The sequence below is a fragment of the Oncorhynchus keta genome, chromosome 22 (genome assembly GCF_023373465.1).
Source record: "Oncorhynchus keta strain PuntledgeMale-10-30-2019 chromosome 22, Oket_V2, whole genome shotgun sequence".
Classification (NCBI taxonomy): Eukaryota; Metazoa; Chordata; class Actinopteri; order Salmoniformes; family Salmonidae; genus Oncorhynchus; species Oncorhynchus keta.
The window spans coordinates 37,505,170-37,522,168 of record NC_068442.1 but is presented as its reverse complement, the minus strand read 5'-3'; the positions used below and the strand labels follow the sequence as shown (position 1 = coordinate 37,522,168).

Sequence of the window (16,999 nt, the reverse complement as noted above, 5' to 3'; positions counted from 1 at the left end):
TCACCCACGACTACATGGTCATGCACGCCTCCAACTCTATCGTCAAGTTTGCAGATGACACTACAGTGGTAGGCTTGATTACAAACAACAATGATACAGCCTACAAGGAGGAGGTGAGGGCCTCGGGGTATGATGTCAGGAAAATAACCTCTCACTCAATGTCAGCAAAAGAAATTAGATGATTGTGGACTTCAGGAAACAACAAAGGGAGCACCCCCCTATCCACATCGATGGGACAGCAGTGGAGAAAGTGGAAAGTTCTAAGTTCCCCGGCGTACACATCACGGACAAACTAAAATGGACCACCCATACAGACATCTTGGTGAAGAAAGAGGCTAAAAAAATGTGGCATGTCACCAAAAACTCTCACTGACTTTTACAGGTGCACAATTGAGAGCATCCTGTCGGGCTGTATCACCGCCTGGTACGGCAACTGCACCGCCCACAACCGCAGGGCTCTCCAGAGGTAAGGGCTGATATCAAGGTTTTACTGCTAACCTACAAAGCATTACATGGGCTTGCTCCTACCTATCTTTCCGGTTTGGTCCTGCCGTACATGCCTACACGTATGCTATGGTCACAAGACGCAAGCCTCCTAATTGTCCCTAGAATTTCTAAGCAAAACAGCTGGAGGCAGGGCTTTCGCCTATAGAGTTGCAATTATATGGAATGGTCTGCCTACCCATGTGAGAGACGCAACCTTTAAAAACGTGTTATGACTGCAATCCCACTAATGGGATAAGTGTAATCAACAACCGCTGAATAGCATAGCGCTACATTCAATAAATATTACTACAAATATTTATATTCATGAAATCACAAGTGCAATATAGGAAAACACAGCTTAGCCTTTTGTTAATCCACCTGTCGTGTCAGATTTTGAAATGATGCTTTACAGCGAAAGCAATCCAAGCGTTTGTGTAAATTTATCGATCGCACAACAAAACATTAAGTACACTTAGCATCAGGAAGCTTGGTCACGAAAATCAGAAAAGCAATCAAATGAATCGTTTACCTTTGATGATCTTCTGATATTTTCACTCACGAGACTCCCAGTTACACAACAAATGTCCCTTTTGTTCCATAAAGATTATTTTTATATCCAAAATACCTCCGTTTGTTTGTCGAGTTATGTTCAGAAATCCACCGGAAAGAGCGGACGCGACAACACAGACAAAAATTTCAAATAGTTTCCATAGTGTCCACAGAAACATGTCAAACTTTTTTTATAATCAATCCTCAGGTTGTTTTTAAAATATATAATCGATAATATATCAACCGCAAATGTCTTTCACAGTAGGAGAGGGAAAAGCAATACCTATCCAAACTCTGTTGCACGAGCAAAACTCATGTGACCACTTGACGCGATGTTATCGTTCTGGCTCATTTTTCAAAATAAAAGCCTGAAACTATGTCTGAAGACTGTTGACACCTTGAGGAAGCAATAGGAAAAGGAATCTGGTTCATATCCCTTTAAATCCAGCAAAGGGAGGCTATGGAACATGAAGTTTTCAAAATAGAAGCCACTTCCTGTTTTCTGTTTTCCTGTCTTTCTGTTATACTCACAGACAATATTTTGACAGTTTTGGAAACTTTAAAGTGTTTTCTATCCAATATTAATAATAATATGCATATATTAGCAACTGAAACTGATGAGCTGGCCATTTACAATGGGCACCTTTTCATCCAAGCTATGCAATACTGCCCCTACAGCCATATGAAGTTAAGTCTTTACTGAAGACTCATATCTTCAGTGGGTCAGTAGTAGTCTGGCCAGGAGTGAACGGAAAGGCTCTGGAGCAACGAACTGCCCTTGCTGTCTCTGCCTGGCCGGTTCCCCTCTCCACTGGGATTCTCTGCCTCTAAACCTATTACAGGGGCTGAGTCACTGGCTTACTGGTGCTCTTCCATGGCGGAGATCTTTGTGGGCTATACTCGGCTTTGTCTCAGGATGGTAAGTTGATGGTTGAAGATATCCCTCTAGTGGTGTGGGGGCTGTGCTTTGGCAAAGTGGGTGGGGTTATATCCTGCCTGTTTGGCCCTGTCCGGGGGTATCATCGGATGGGGCCACAGTGTCTCCTGACCCCTCCTGTCTCAGCCTCCAGTATTTATGCTGCAGTAGTTTATGTGTTGGGGGGCTAGGGTCAGTCTGTTATATCTGGAGTACTTCTCCTGTCTTATCCGGTGTCCTGTGTCAATTTAAGTATGCTCTCTCTAATTCTCTCTTTCTTTCTCTCTCTCGGAGGACCTGAGCCTGAGGACCATGCCTCAGGACTACCTGGCATGATGACTCCTTGCTGTCCCCAGTCCACCTGGCCGTGCTACTGCTCCAGTTTCAACTGTTCTGCCTGCGGCTATGGAACCCTGATCTGTTCACCGGACGTGCTACCTGTCCCAGACCTGCTGTTTTCAACTCTCTAGAGACAGCAGGAGCGGTAGAGATACTCTTAATGATCGGCTATGAAAAGCCAACTGACATTTACTCCTGAGGTGCTGACTTGTTGCACCCTCGACAACTACTGTGATTATTATTATTTTACTCTGCTGGTCATCTATGAACATTTGAACATCTTGGCCAATGCTCTGTTATAATCTCCACCCGGCACAGCCAGAGGAGGACTGGCCACCCCACATAGCCTGGTTCCTCTCTAGGTTTCTTCCTAGGTTCTGGCCTTTCTAGGGAGTTTTTCCTAGACACCGTGCTTCTACACCTGCATTGCTTGCTGTTTGTGGTTTTCGGCTGGGTTTCTGTACAGCACTTTGAGATATCAGCTGATGTAAGAAGGGCTATATAAATACACCTACAACACCCGATGTCACAGGAAGACAAAAAGATCATCAAGGACAATAACCGCCCGAGCCACTACCTGTTCATCCCGATACCATCCAGAAGGCGAGGTCAGTACAGGTGCATTAGAGCTGGGACAGAGAGATTGAAAAACAGCTCCTATCTCAAGGCCAACAGATTGTTAAACAGCCACCACTAGCACAGAGAGGCGGCTGCCTACCTACAGACTTGATATCATTGGCCACTGTAATAAATGGAACACTAGTCACTTTAATAATGTAACTTTAAGAATGTTTACATATCTCACATTACTCATCTCATATGTATATACTGTATACTGTATCATTCACTATCTATTCTTTACTATTTATTGCATCTTAGCCGCTCTGTCACTGTTCATCCATATATTTTATACTTACATATTCTCATTCCATTCCTTTACTAGATTTTGTGTATTAGGTGTTATTGTGAAATTTGTTAGATATTACCTGTTAGATACTGCTGCACTGTCAGATCTAGAAGCATAAGCATTTCACTACACTGGCAATAACATCTGCTAATCATGTGTATGTGACCAATAAAATGTGATTTGAGGGGCCCCACAGGGGTGCGTGCTCAGCCCTCTCCTGTACTCCCGTCTTCACCCGTGCCCATGCACGTCTTCAACTCAATCATCAAGTTTGCAGACGACACAACAGCAGTTGGCCTGATACCAACAATGACGAGACAGCCTACAGGGAGGAGGTGAGGGCCCTGGCGGAGTGGTGCCAGGAAAATAACCTCTCCCTCAACCTCAACAAAACGAAGTAGCTGATAATGTTATAGCAGCAAAGGGGGATAAAATCCATATTAATGCCCATGATTTTGGAATGAAATAATTGACGAGCAGGTGTCCACATACTTTTGGCCATGTAGTGTAGCACTCTAAGGTCTGTCGTTGAATGACATAACAAGAGAAAAACTGCCCATTTACTACCAAATTTTGAAAATTGCACCTTGTGCATTATTCAATTACAACTCTCAACAGCAGTTGAATGCCCGACTGAGTTCCACTGCTGACTATTTTAGGTCTACGTATCACTTGACAATAATTGTGCAGCTTTTAAAAATTTGTATGGCTTACCATAGAATACGGAGGGCGGGTCATGGAAGAAGGTGTAGTCTGTGAAGAAGAGCAGGTAGGTGCTGTACGACCAGGACATGGTGTAGAAGACCAGCTTCCACGAGCTCTCTGGCATCTTGGCAGAATCTTTGGGCTGGAGACTACACCATTGTGCAAACGGCTGCAACACAAATCACAGGATACTGTTTATTGTTCAAAACTCAGCTGGGGAAACTCTGCTTTCAGATTGTTTCGAAACTCAATGGAATGTTAAGTATGCAGTGATCAAGATGGCGTAGCAGTCAGACGTCTTTATCTTTGTCTTGTCTCGTCCCATGTATATATCTTTTTCTTTGCATTCTTTAATATTTTTTCTAAACCTCAAATTAAAAATACTCTCCTGCAACCTGCCTCACCCAATGTGGTGTGGATCTGTTTTTTTCTGAAGTATTTCTATTTATCTCCGAACTGGAATACATCAATTAAAGCTATCTAGCTATCTAGCTACCAGCTATCAGTCAGCTAACCACTGCTAGCGGTCATCAGCTAACCTTTAGAAAGCTCTCGCCAGTTCGTACAATGCGTTTCAAGCCAGAGCATACAGGACCTATTTTTCTCTTCATATCCATGGATTCTTACCGCAAACACTGAACATTTTCATCTGGATCATCACAGCTAGCTAACCACAACCCGGGTTGACTACTCCTGGCTAACGTTTCCGTCCCGGAGCTAGCACCAACTAGCCTGGAGCTTGCCCATGCTAGACCCATCTCCCGGCTAGGGCTCCTGGGATACTCCTGAAGCCCACTCCTCGGCTACAATATCCAAACCCCTTCTACTGCCGGTACGGGGTACGGAACCCCGCCGATCCTTCACGACTGGAATACTGACATAATCTGCCCGAGGATCCCAGCAGGCCCCTCTGGCGCAAGGTCCCCTGAAGGCCCATTCTGCTAACAGCGGCCTGCTAGCTATCTAGAGCCCCTGAACAGGCAGTTAACCACTGTTCCTAGGCCGTCATTGAAAATAAGAATTTGTTCTTAACTGACTTGCCTAGTTAAATAAAGGTAAAACAAATATTAAAAATAAAAAATTGTACTGTTAGCTGATCCATCAGCCAGTTTCTTGAGCCACTATACCCATTTTGCCAATTTGACTTGGACACCTCTGCTACTTGGAACCCTACTAATTCCACGACTGATCTATCGACATCACGGCACGAGGAGGCAAAAACAGACTTTCCCCCATCGCAACGTCCATCTAAGGCTTTATGCTAGCTTGCTAGTCCCGGCCTGCTAACTGTCTGAATCGCAGTGTCCCCAGCCAGCCCAACCACCCACTGGACCCATACGATCACTTGGCTACGCATGCCTCTCCCTAATATCAATATGCCTTGTCCATTACTGTCTTGGTTAGTGATTACTGTCTTATTTCACTGGAGAGTCTCTAGCCCTGCTCAATATGCCTTAACCCACCATGTTGTTCCACCTCCCACATATGCGATGACATCACCTGGTTTAAACGTCTCCAGGTACTATATCTCTCTCATCATTACTCAATGCCTCAATGTACTCTATTCCTACCATACCTTTGTCTGTACATTATGCCTTGAATCTATGCTATCGTGCCCAGAAACCTGCTCCCTTTACTCTCTGTTCTGAATGTGCTAGACGGCCAGTTCTTATAGCCTTTAGCCGTACCCTTATCCTACTTCTCCTCTGTTCCTCTGGTGATGTAGAGGTTAATCCAGGACCTGCAGTGCCTAGCTCCACTCCTACTCCCCAGGTGCTCTCATTTGTTGACTTCTGTAACCGTAAAAGCCTTGGTTTCATGCATGTTAACATTAGAAGCTTACTCCCTAGTTTGCTTTATTCACTGCTTTAGCACGTTCTGCCAACCCGGATGTCTTAGCCGTGTCTGAATCATGGCTTAGGAAAACCACCAAAAACCCTGAAATGTACATCCCTAACTATAACATTTTCCGCCAAGATAGAACTGCCAAAGGGGGCGGTGTTGCAATCTACTGCAGAGATTTCTATCTTCTATCTTACTATCCAGTTCTGTACCAAAACAATTCGAGCTTCTACTTCAAAAAATGCACCTTTCCAGAAACAAGTCTCTCACCGTTGCCGCTTGCTATAGACCACCCTCTGCCCACAGCTGTGCCCTGGACACCATATGTGAATTGATTGCCCCCCATCTATCTGCCTAGAAGGCCAGCATCCCGGAGTCGCCTCTTAACTGTTGACATTAAGACTGGTGTTTTGCGGGTACTATTTAATGAAGCTGCCAGTTGAGGACTTGTGAGGCATCTGTTTCTCAAACTAGACACTCTAATGTACTTGTCCTCTTGCTCAGTTGTGCATTGGGGCCTCCCACTCCTCTTTCTATTCTGGTTAGAGCCAGTTTGTTCTGTTCTGAGAAAGGAGTAGTACGTAATATCTATGTGATATCTAGAAAAATATGTGATATCTAGAACCTAAAAGGGTTCTTCAGCTGTCCCATAGGAGAACCCTTTCAAGAACCCTTTTTGGTTCCAGGTATAACCATTTTGGGTTCCATGTAAAACCCTTTCCACAGAGAGTTCTACCTGCAACCAAAAAGGGTTCTCCTATTGGTACAGCCAAAGAACCATTTTGGAATCCTTTTTTCTAAGAGTGTATGTAACGGGTCATTGACCTCTTCCACAGGCCCTGGTTGATAAATGGACTTCTCGGTCCACTAAAGGCCATACCAGATCAATGAGGACCAAGAAACAAAGCTTCTGCTGTGCCTGGCAAAAGAAACTACTAAACCTATATGGCCAACAGATATGTCTTCTAGATTCAACCTACAAGACCTCCTGGTACTCTGTGCTACTGTTTTTCTGTGTGTCCGAATCAATATTTGTTATGCAGTTGCTGGGGCCTTTGTCACACTTAAAGAGATGACATCAGTCGCTAGAGAGGCCATCAGTGTGTTCAAGGACTGGACCCCGGACTGGGATCCAAGGTACACAGAGCTGAACGTGAAGTGCTCGTCATCTTAAAGAAAATACAATTAATCCACCAAAACTGCAACACCGACCCCGCGGGATGGCGGAGCATGTCACCAACCAAATAGAGAAGACTTCACCAAAGTAGGTCAGGGGTTGTTCAAAGTGAGGAGCCAGACTGACCCTACAGGCTGGTACTCTGTAAACTTTGGGAACGATTGCATAGTGCCCTGTTGCACATGCAGGGACTGGGAGAGGCCCAAGCTTCCTTGTGCTGTTTTTAGTTTAGTTGAAGGGTGGGGTTGGGATCAGCTGGAGAACATCTATTTTTTTTATTTATTTTACCTTTATTTTACTAGGCAAGTCAGTTAAGAACAAATTCTTATTTTCAATGACGGCCTAGGAACAGTGGGTTAACTGCCTGATCAGGGGAAGAACGACAGATTTGTACCTTGTCAGCTTGGGGATTTGAACTTGCAACCTTCCGGTTACTAGTCCAACGCTCTAACCACTAGGCTACCATGCCGCCCCCTATAAGGACAATCCCCTGGTGAATCTCCATTATGCCACTTTTAGCCAACAACTGCACAACTCCACATCTGAGCAGCATGGTGATGCGGATGAAGCTTTCCGTCCATACAGAGGTCCATCTGGAAGAGGACAGAATAGGACCTCTAGGAAGGTGTTGCGGAGGCAATGTGCAGACTATCTTAAAGAGATCACAGACCTCCCTTATCATCTCCAAGATGAAGAGTTCATGACTAACCTGTCTTCATCTCTGCAGAGCCTACTGCAGAAAAAGGTACATGTTCTACAGGATAAAGGCCTCACACTGGCTTTTTCTCCAAGGAAGAGAAAAGCTGAGAAGGCCATGGACACCCTACCAACCAAGAGAGCAGGCAGGGTAACTGAGAGCCAAACTGAGTGTGGAGTGAGATACCTTGTTGGCAGGGAGTCTAGGGTGGAAGGGGGAGGACAATGTGCGGGTCGTTCCACCAATTGAGTACCTTTTGAGCAGTCACTTTTATTTCAGTTAATTTTAACATTCTGTCAAAAAGAGTTCAACTTGTTAACATGTTATCTCATCTCAAAATTTTAAATAAGTTAAATAAATAAATTACTATAGTAAGTGCCAAATAAAGTAACAGGGTTGAATTTTATCTTAAACCAATTTCAGAATGAGACATTTCTGTTGCATTTCTATGAAACTGTGTACATTTTACTTGTGGATTTTCTAAATAAAAATCTAAAACCAAGATGTGTCAATGTGTTTGTCTACAAGCCATCTTAAACACAATGCAGCTTTTGGAGTAAACCTATTTTGGCTTAAGACAAGTAACTAAAAGGGCAAACATCATTATAACCTTGTAAGCTGAGTTTGAATAAGGCATCCAATTTCCACTTTGCATTTAGAACGTTTGGTTTTATTACAGCTAATAAATAACCAAATAATTGACAGATCACTTGAAAAATGCATGTCTCTCGTCTTCCCCTGCAAGCCGGTGGGCATACGTGTCATCACACTCCCTCGTCTGACTGGTTGAGAATGAGGGCCTTATGACTTTGTAGCTGTGGTAACTAGTCATAAACCAGGCCCTCCACAAGGCCAGAGGAGCCTCTGGGCTCACGGACGATCCGTCGGCTGGCATGCAAGATGAGAAACCAAACCCTGACTCCTTATCTTTCCTCATGACAGAGGAGCTGTACCTCTCATTGCGACCGGCCGACCCACACCAAACACGCCTCAGATAGGATATCCACTGCATGGCTCAGACCTCCTCCATGTCCTTCCCCTCTGACTCCCCTGCCTACAACGTTTATTTATAGAAGCCAGCTGTCAACGCAATGTCCCCCCCACCATACAATAAAGGCATGTAAAGATCTGACAACATATGAGTTGTAATGCCCATGTAATACATAAGTCATGCTCTGCAATGCAGACATATTTGGCAAGGACAGTATCTCTCCCATAAACAAATACCCATCAATCCTGGTTGTCCTTTCATATCAGCCCACACTTCAGTAATTTCCTAACTGGACTCTAAAATAATGGTTTCCTCTGGCCTTTCAGCTGATGCTGCCGAACAAGTGATCTCTCTTCAGGCACTCGTTCCTCTGCCCTGACCTCACGGCTAAACTGGCATTCAGTGGCTCTCTCTTCTGCTCCATTTCTCACAGGGCCACAAAGAAAAGAGAGACATGGTGAAAGAGAGAGGTATTTCCTATTTTTGGTATGTATTAGGATCCCCATTAGCCGCTGCAATAGCATCAGCTACTCTTCCTGGGGTCCACATTAAATGACATAATACATAGTACAGAACATTACAAGTCAAGGATTGAAATACATACATTTAAAAGGTCACACATAGCCTACATATCAGTACATCCACACAATAGCTATGTATAATACATAGTACAGTGCAAATTACAATACAAGATATATAAAATGGCTGTGTCTATTCACAGTCCCCTTTGTGAGATGTGAAGAAGGCAGAGCAACGCCCTGTCATGGACAGACCTCTTCCCATTTTAGCAACCATTGAGTCTATATGCTTTGATCACGACAGCTTGCTATCTAGGGTTACACCCAGCAGTTTAGTATCCTAAACTTGCACAATAGCCACATTATTCAATAATAAATATAAACAAAGTTTAGTGTTGAGCGATTGATTTGTCCCAAAAATTATGCTTTCGGTTTTTAGATATTTAGTTACCCATTCTGAAACTGACTGGAGCTCTATGTTAAATGTCTCGTTTATTTTGACGTTGCAGCCGACGTGTATACTGTTGAGTCGTTAGCATACATAGACACACAGGCTTTATTCAAGGTCAGTGGAAGGTCATTTGTAAAAACAGAAAACAATAATGGCCACACTCAACTGAATTTGCATGAGGCTTCCATTAACTAAAACCCTCTTTGTTCTATTAGATATGTAACTTTCAATCCATAATAAGGCAGAGGATGCAAATCCACAACGTCTATGTTTTTTCAGCAATAGGTTATGATCAATTACATCAAAAGATGCACTGAAGTATAACAGAATTGCTCCCACAATATTCTGACTATCAATTTATTTTAGCCAATCATCTGTCATTTGTGTCAGTGCTGAGCATGTTGAGTGCCCTTCCCTATTAGCATGCTGAAAGTCTGTTGTTAACTTGTACTCTGTCAAATTTGATCAAACACAATTTTTTCCAAAAGCTTGCTAAGCACATGTAACAGGCTGATTGGTTGGCTGTTTAACCCATTTAATGGTGCTATTCTTGGGTAGCGGAATGACCTTTGCCTCCCTCCATGTCCTTTCCTCGCTTCCCATCCCTCCACCAACTGCACCCCACGGCTCGCTCTTTCACTGTCACTTTCTCACCATCTCTCTATTTCACCCCTCTGCCTTGCTTAAAATCGAGGGAGGAAAGGGAGTGAATGAATTAAAAAGTGCCACAGTGAACTGTTATATAACAGGGCATGAACAGAGCCAGTGAGTCAGGGTGCTGATGTAGGGGTCTATTTAATAAGGCTTCCCTTCTTTCCCTCTCCACCTCCTCCCTCTCTCTCTCTCTCTCTCTCTCCCCTCCTCTCCATCTATTTCTCTCTCTCCTCCCTCTTTGTGGGGCTGGGAGGGGAGGGACAGCTGTCAGCGGTGGACACAGCTTGCACCCCAGACGGGGACAGAAGGAACCAGAGCTCCTCCAGTTGTATCCCCAAGCCCCTAAAACCCCCCCTTCAACCTCCACTAAGACCCCCACCCCTTCATCCCTCCCCTACACCTTCACCCCCTTCACCCCTCCCTTAGGACCCCCTACACCATAACCCCTCCCCTAGGACCCCCTACTCCTTAACCCCTCCTATAGTACCCCCTACACCATAACCCCTCCCCTAGGACCCCCTACTCCTTAACCCCTCACATAGGACCCCCTACTCCTTAACCCCTCCCCTAAGACCCCCTACTCCTTAACCCATCCCCTAGGACCCCCAAAGTCAATACTTTGTAGACCCACCTTTTGCAGCAATTACAGCTGCAAGTCTCTTGGGGTATGTCTCTATAAGCTTGGCACTGGGATTTTTGCCCATTCTTCAATGCAAAACTGCACCCTTCAAGTTGGATGGGTTCTGCTGGTGTACAGCAATCATACCACAGATTCTCCAATTGGATTGACATCTGGGCTTCGACTAGGCAATTCCAAGACATTTAAATGTTTCCCTTTAAACCACTCAAGTGTTGCTTTAGCAGTATGCTTAGGGTCATTGTCCTGCTGGAAGGTGAACCTCCATCCCAGTCTCAAATCTCTGGAAGACTGAAAGAGGTTTCCCTCAAGAATTTCCCTGTATTTAGTGCCATCCATCATTCCTTCAATTCTGACCAGTTTCCCAGTCCACATAGCATTGTCCTTGATGGCCAAAAAGCTCAATTTCATTTTTTTCTTTAAGCAATGGCTTTTTTCTGGACACTCTTCCGTAAAGCCCAGCTCTGTGGAGTGTACAGCTTAAAGTGGTCCTATGGACAGATACTCCAATCTCCGCTGTGGAGCTTTGCGGCTCCTTCAGGGTTTTCTTTGGTCTCTTTGTTGCCTCTCTGATTAATGCCCTCCTTGCCTGGTCCCTGAGTTTTGGTGGGCAGCCCTCTCTTGGCAGGTTTGCTGTGGTGCCATTTTAATAACAGATTTAATGGTGTTCCATGGGATGTTCAAAGTTTTGGATATTTTTTTAGAACTCAACCCCGATCTGTACTTCTCCACAACTTTGTCCCTGACCTGTTTGGAGAGCTCCTTGGTCTTCATGGTGCCGCTTGCTTGGTGGTGCCACTTGCTTAGTGGTGTTGCAGACTCTGAGGCCTTTCAGAACAGGTGTATATATACTGAGATCATGTGACACTTAGATTGCGCACAGGTGGACTTTATTTAACTAATTATGTGACTTCTGAAGGTAATTGGTTGCACCAGATCTTATTTAAGGGATTCATTGCAAAGGGGGTGAATACATATGCATGCACCACTTTTCAGTTATTTTATTTTATCAAATTTTTTGAAACAAGTTATTTTTTAAATTTCACTTCACCAATTTGGAATATTTTGTGTATGTCCATGACATTAAATCCAAATAAAAATCTATTTAAATTACAGGTTGTAATGCAAAAAAAAAGAAAAACACCAAGGGGATGAATACTTTTGCAAGGCATTGTACCACATCATCTCCATCCCACCACAAAGCTCCTGGCCTTCCATCATTTTGTCATCTCACACTTCTCAGGTAATTTCACTGCGACCCCTCTGCCTAACAACTGCAAAGCACCCTGAGAAATGTAGTGTTTTAAGGATAATCTGTGTTTAATGATTTGATGAATGAAAGGTATTCTGCATCTGGCCTGTGATCCTGAATCCATCTCAGTACAGAGGAACCAGAGTCGACCAGATCAGACGGGCCAACACAGCAGGAAATACCATGACGTGGAGAAAAAGACATCTCACACACACTCACGCACGCAACAACACAAGTCATATTAGAACATGACATGCCTATTAAGTGACATATTTGCCTGCATATCATATTACAGAGGACACACTCTTAGGGTGTTTTCACACATATTCCTCTTTAAAAGTACCTATCTCAGTCCTCTTTAAAGTGAACTCTTGGGTAAAAAAAACAGCGAAATAACTCAGTTATCTTTGTATTCACACTGCTCTTGCCTTTGAATGAGGACTCAACTCTTTTTCCAGTTCACTTCACCTATTTTGTGTTCTGAGTCCTATTTGCATTCACATTGTTATGTTTAGAAAGAAACCAAGATCTTTTTCCTACATTCACTCAATTCACTCTGGGTTTTTACAAAGTGCAGGACAAGCCCTTCCATCAGTACATTATAGCTAAATATACCTACCTACATTTTGGAAGCTTATAGATTGGATTTAGTTCAAATATTATACATAATAACTGTAATCAGTAGATAATATTAACATGCAAATATTATTGGTAAAAGAATAAATAGCAGAATTATAACTGCAGATTAAATTGTACACCCAATGTAGGCAACTGCCCATGATTCTCATCAAATATGCTGTCTTCTCACACTATTCAAACCCCACAATTGAATATACAGTTTGTGAAGCTTTCAGCCTATAGATCACATATTGCTAACAATTAACCTTGAACTAAAAACTAACATATTTTGTCATTTCTGTGCATCCTTGACAATCGCTAAACATTATCCAGAAACAGCATGTTTTTTTCAGCGAACCATCATCTCTCTTTTGTGGCATCCTATCATCTCTTCCCTCTGCTCAAACCTTCTCCAACCTATCTCCTGATTCTGCCTCCTCAACCCTCCTCTCCTCCCTTTCTGCATCATTTGACTCTCTATGTCCCCTATCCTCCAGGCCGGCTCGGTCCTCCCCTCCCGCTCCGTGGCTCGACGATTCATTGCGAGCTCACAGAACAGGGCTCCGGGCAGCCGAGCGGAAATGGAGGAAAACTCGCCTCCCTGCGGACCTGGCATCCTTTCACTCCCTCCTCTCTACATTTTCCTCCTCTGTCTCTGCTTCTAAAGCCACTTTCTACCACTCTAAATTCCAAGCATCTGCCTCTAACCCTAGGAAGCTCTTTGCCACCTTCTCCTCCCTCCTGAATCCTCCTCCCCCTCCCCCCCTCCTCCCTCTCTGCAGATGACTTCGTCAACCATTTTGAAAAGAAGGTCGACGACATCCGATCCTCGTTTGCTAAGTCAAACGACACCGCTGGTTCTGCTCACACTGCCCTACCCTGTGCTCTGACCTCTTTCTCCCCTCTCTCTCCAGATGAAATCTTGCGTCTTGTGACGGCCGGCCGCCCAACAACCTGCCCGCTTGACCCTATCCCCTCCTCTCTTCTCCAGACCATTTCCGGAGACCTTCTCCCTTACCTCACCTCGCTCATCAACTCATCCCTGACCGCTGGCTACGTCCCTTCCGTCCTCAAGAGAGCGAGAGTTGCACCCCTTCTGAAAAAACCTACACTCGATCCCTCCGATGTCAACAACTACAGACCAGTATCCCTTCTTTCTTTTCTCTCCAAAACTCTTGAACGTGCCGTCCTTGGCCAGCTCTACCGCTATCTCTCTCAGAATGACCTTCTTGATCCAAATCAGTCAGGTTTCAAGACTAGTCATTCATTCAACTGAGACTGCTCTTCTCTGCATCACGGAGGCGCCTTCGATACTGTGAACCATCAGATCCTCCTCTCCACCCTCTCCGAGTTGGGCATCTCCGGCGCGGCCCACGCTTGGATTGCGTCCTACCTGACAGGTCGCTCCTACCAGGTGGCGTGGCGAGAATCTGTCTCCTCACCACGCGCTCTCACCACTGGTGTCCCCCAGGGCTCTGTTCTAGGCCCTCTCCTATTCTCGCTATACACCAAGTCACTTGGCTCTGTCATAACCTCACATGGTCTCTCCTATCATTGCTATGCAGACGACACACAATTAATCTTCTCCTTTCCCCCTTCTGATGACCAGGTGGCGAATCGCATCTCTGCATGTCTGGCAGACATATCAGTGTGGATGACGGATCACCACCTCAAGCTGAACCTCGGCAAGACGGAGCTGCTCTTCCTCCCGGGGAAGGACTGCCCGTTCCATGATCTCGCCATCACGGTTGACAACTCCATTGTGTCCTCCTCCCAGAGCGCTAAGAACCTTGGCGTGATCCTGGACAACACCCTGTCGTTCTCAACTAACATCAAGGCGGTGGCCCGTTCCTGTAGGTTCATGCTCTACAACATCCGCAGAGTACGACCCTGCCTCACACAGGAAGCGGCGCAGGTCCTAATCCAGGCACTTGTCATCTCCCGTCTGGATTACTGCAACTCGCTGTTGGCTGGGCTCCCTGCCTGTGCCATTAAACCCCTACAACTCATCCAGAACGCCGCAGCCCGTCTGGTGTTCAACCTTCCCAAGTTCTCTCACGTCACCCCGCTCCTCCGCTCTCTCCACTGGCTTCCAGTTGAAGCTCGCATCCGCTACAAGACCATGGTGCTTGCCTACGGAGCTGTGAGGGGAACGGCACCTCAGTACCTCCAGGCTCTGATCAGGCCCTACACCCAAACAAGGGCACTGCGTTCATCCACCTCTGGCCTGCTCGCCTCCCTACCACTGAGGAAGTACAGTTCCCGCTCAGCCCAGTCAAAACTGTTCGCTGCTCTGGCCCCCCAATGGTGGAACAAACTCCCTCACAACGCCAGGACAGCGGAGTCAATCACCACCTTCCGGAGACACCTGAAACCCCACCTCTTTAAGGAATACCTAGGATAGAATAAGTAATCCTTCTCACCCCCCCCCCCTAAAAGATTTAGATGCACTATTGTAAAGTGGCTGTTCCACTGGATGTCATAAGGTGAATGCACCAATTTGTAAGTCGCTCTGGATAAGAGCGTCTGCTAAATGACTTAAATGTAAATGTGGCACCAATGTGAGGGTTTATGGCAGGGGAAACAGTGTTGCAGTAGTCGATGTGAGGGTTTATGGCAGGGGAAACAGTGTTGCAGTAGTCAATGTGAGGGTTTATGGCAGGGGAAACAGTGTTGCAGTAGTCTATGTGAGGGTTTATGGTAGGGGAAACAGTGTTGCAGTAGTCGATGTGAGGGTTTATGGCAGGGGAAACAGTGTTGCAGTAGTCAATGTGAGGGTTTATGGCAGGGGAAACAGTGTTGCAGTAGTCTATGTGAGGGTTTATGGTAGGGGAAACAGTGTTGCAGTAGTCAATGTGAGGGTTTATGGCAGGGGAAACAGTGTTGCAGTAGTCTATGTGAGGGTTTATGGTAGGGGAAACAGTGTTGCAGTAGTCGATGTGAGGGTTTATGGCAGGGGAAACAGTGTTGCAGTAGTCAATGTGAGGGTTTATGGCAGGGGAAACAGTGTTGCAGTAGTCTATGTGAGGGTTTATGGTAGGGGAAACAGTGTTGCAGTAGTCAATGTGAGGGTTTATGGCAGGGGAAACAGTGTTGCAGTAGTCTATGTGAGGGTTTATGGCAGGGGAAACAGTGTTGCAGTAGTCTATGTGAGGGCTTATGGCAGGGGAAACAGTGTTGCAGTAGTCTATGTGAGGGTTTATGGCAGGGGAAACAGTGTTGCAGTAGTCAATGTGAGGGTTTATGGCAGAGGAAACAGTGTTGCAGTAGTCAATGTGAGGGTTTATGGCAGAGGAAACAGTGTTGCAGTAGTCAATGTGAGGGTTTATGGCAGGGGAAACAGTGTTGCAGTAGTCAATGTGAGGGTTTATGGCAGAGGAAACAGTGTTGCAGTAGTCTATGTGAGGGTTTATGGCAGAGGAAACAGTGTTGCAGTAGTCAATGTGAGGGTTTATGGCAGGGGAAACAGTGTTGCAGTAGTCTATGTGAGGGTTTATGGCAGAGGAAACAGTGTTGCAGTAGTACATAAAGCCAGGAGCCTGTGGTTTATGAGGTCACTGTGATAACCATGTTGCTGCCTGCCAGGCGGTCATGTAGTAGGATCTAAAGGAGAGGCTCGCTGATTAGTGTTGATTCTATTAGCGACGCTTAGACCACATGACACTGGGGGTGGGGGGGGGTTCAGCTCAAACAAACCTGGTAGCGCTTGCTCAGCTGCCCTTTTGTTTGTGCTAACAGAGTAATACCTAGGCTGTCGTTGTAAAACAGACAATGCTGTTATAGCTGCCAGATGTGTAGCGCATGTAGGGCTAACTAGCCTGTTGCTATGCTAACCATCAGGTTTTGGCTGAGGCTGGTCTGACAGCGGAGCGAGAGATGGAGGAGGAGACAAACAACAACACTGGATGGCAAATTTGCTATTTTCCTATGATTCTAAATGTGTTGATGTACACCAGCCCTTCAACTGCCTAACGAGAGACTTCCATGTAGGCTTAAAACTGTTAGAAAAACACTGAAAAGTATTCAACTATGGTCCTACCTTTGAAAACCATGGAAAGTGGGGAACTCCTTGTCAACAGGCTTGATATATATTCTCCATTTTATTTTATTTAACCTTTATTTAACAAGCTCTAAACCCTCAGAGGTAGTAATCACACCTGTCGGAAGAGGGGCATTCTTCTTACCAAACCACATGACCTTTGTTTTGGAGGTGTTTAGGGCAGAGAAAGCTTGTTGGACACTAAGAACGCTTTGATGTAG

At 45.2% G+C, this 16,999-nt stretch overlaps 1 protein-coding gene across 2 annotated transcripts in view; it reads right to left on the bottom strand.

Moving 5' to 3' along the window:
- The window catches only part of LOC118401419 (ceramide synthase 1), a 52,030-nt gene that overhangs the window by 16,925 nt on the left and 18,106 nt on the right, over window positions 1-16,999 (bottom strand). For both annotated transcript variants that reach the window (XM_035798906.2, XM_052475137.1), the window contains exon 2: window positions 3,912-4,071. In XM_035798906.2, the coding sequence (XP_035654799.1) occupies window positions 3,912-4,071 (160 nt within the window). The remainder of the gene's footprint in view (window positions 1-3,911; window positions 4,072-16,999) is intronic.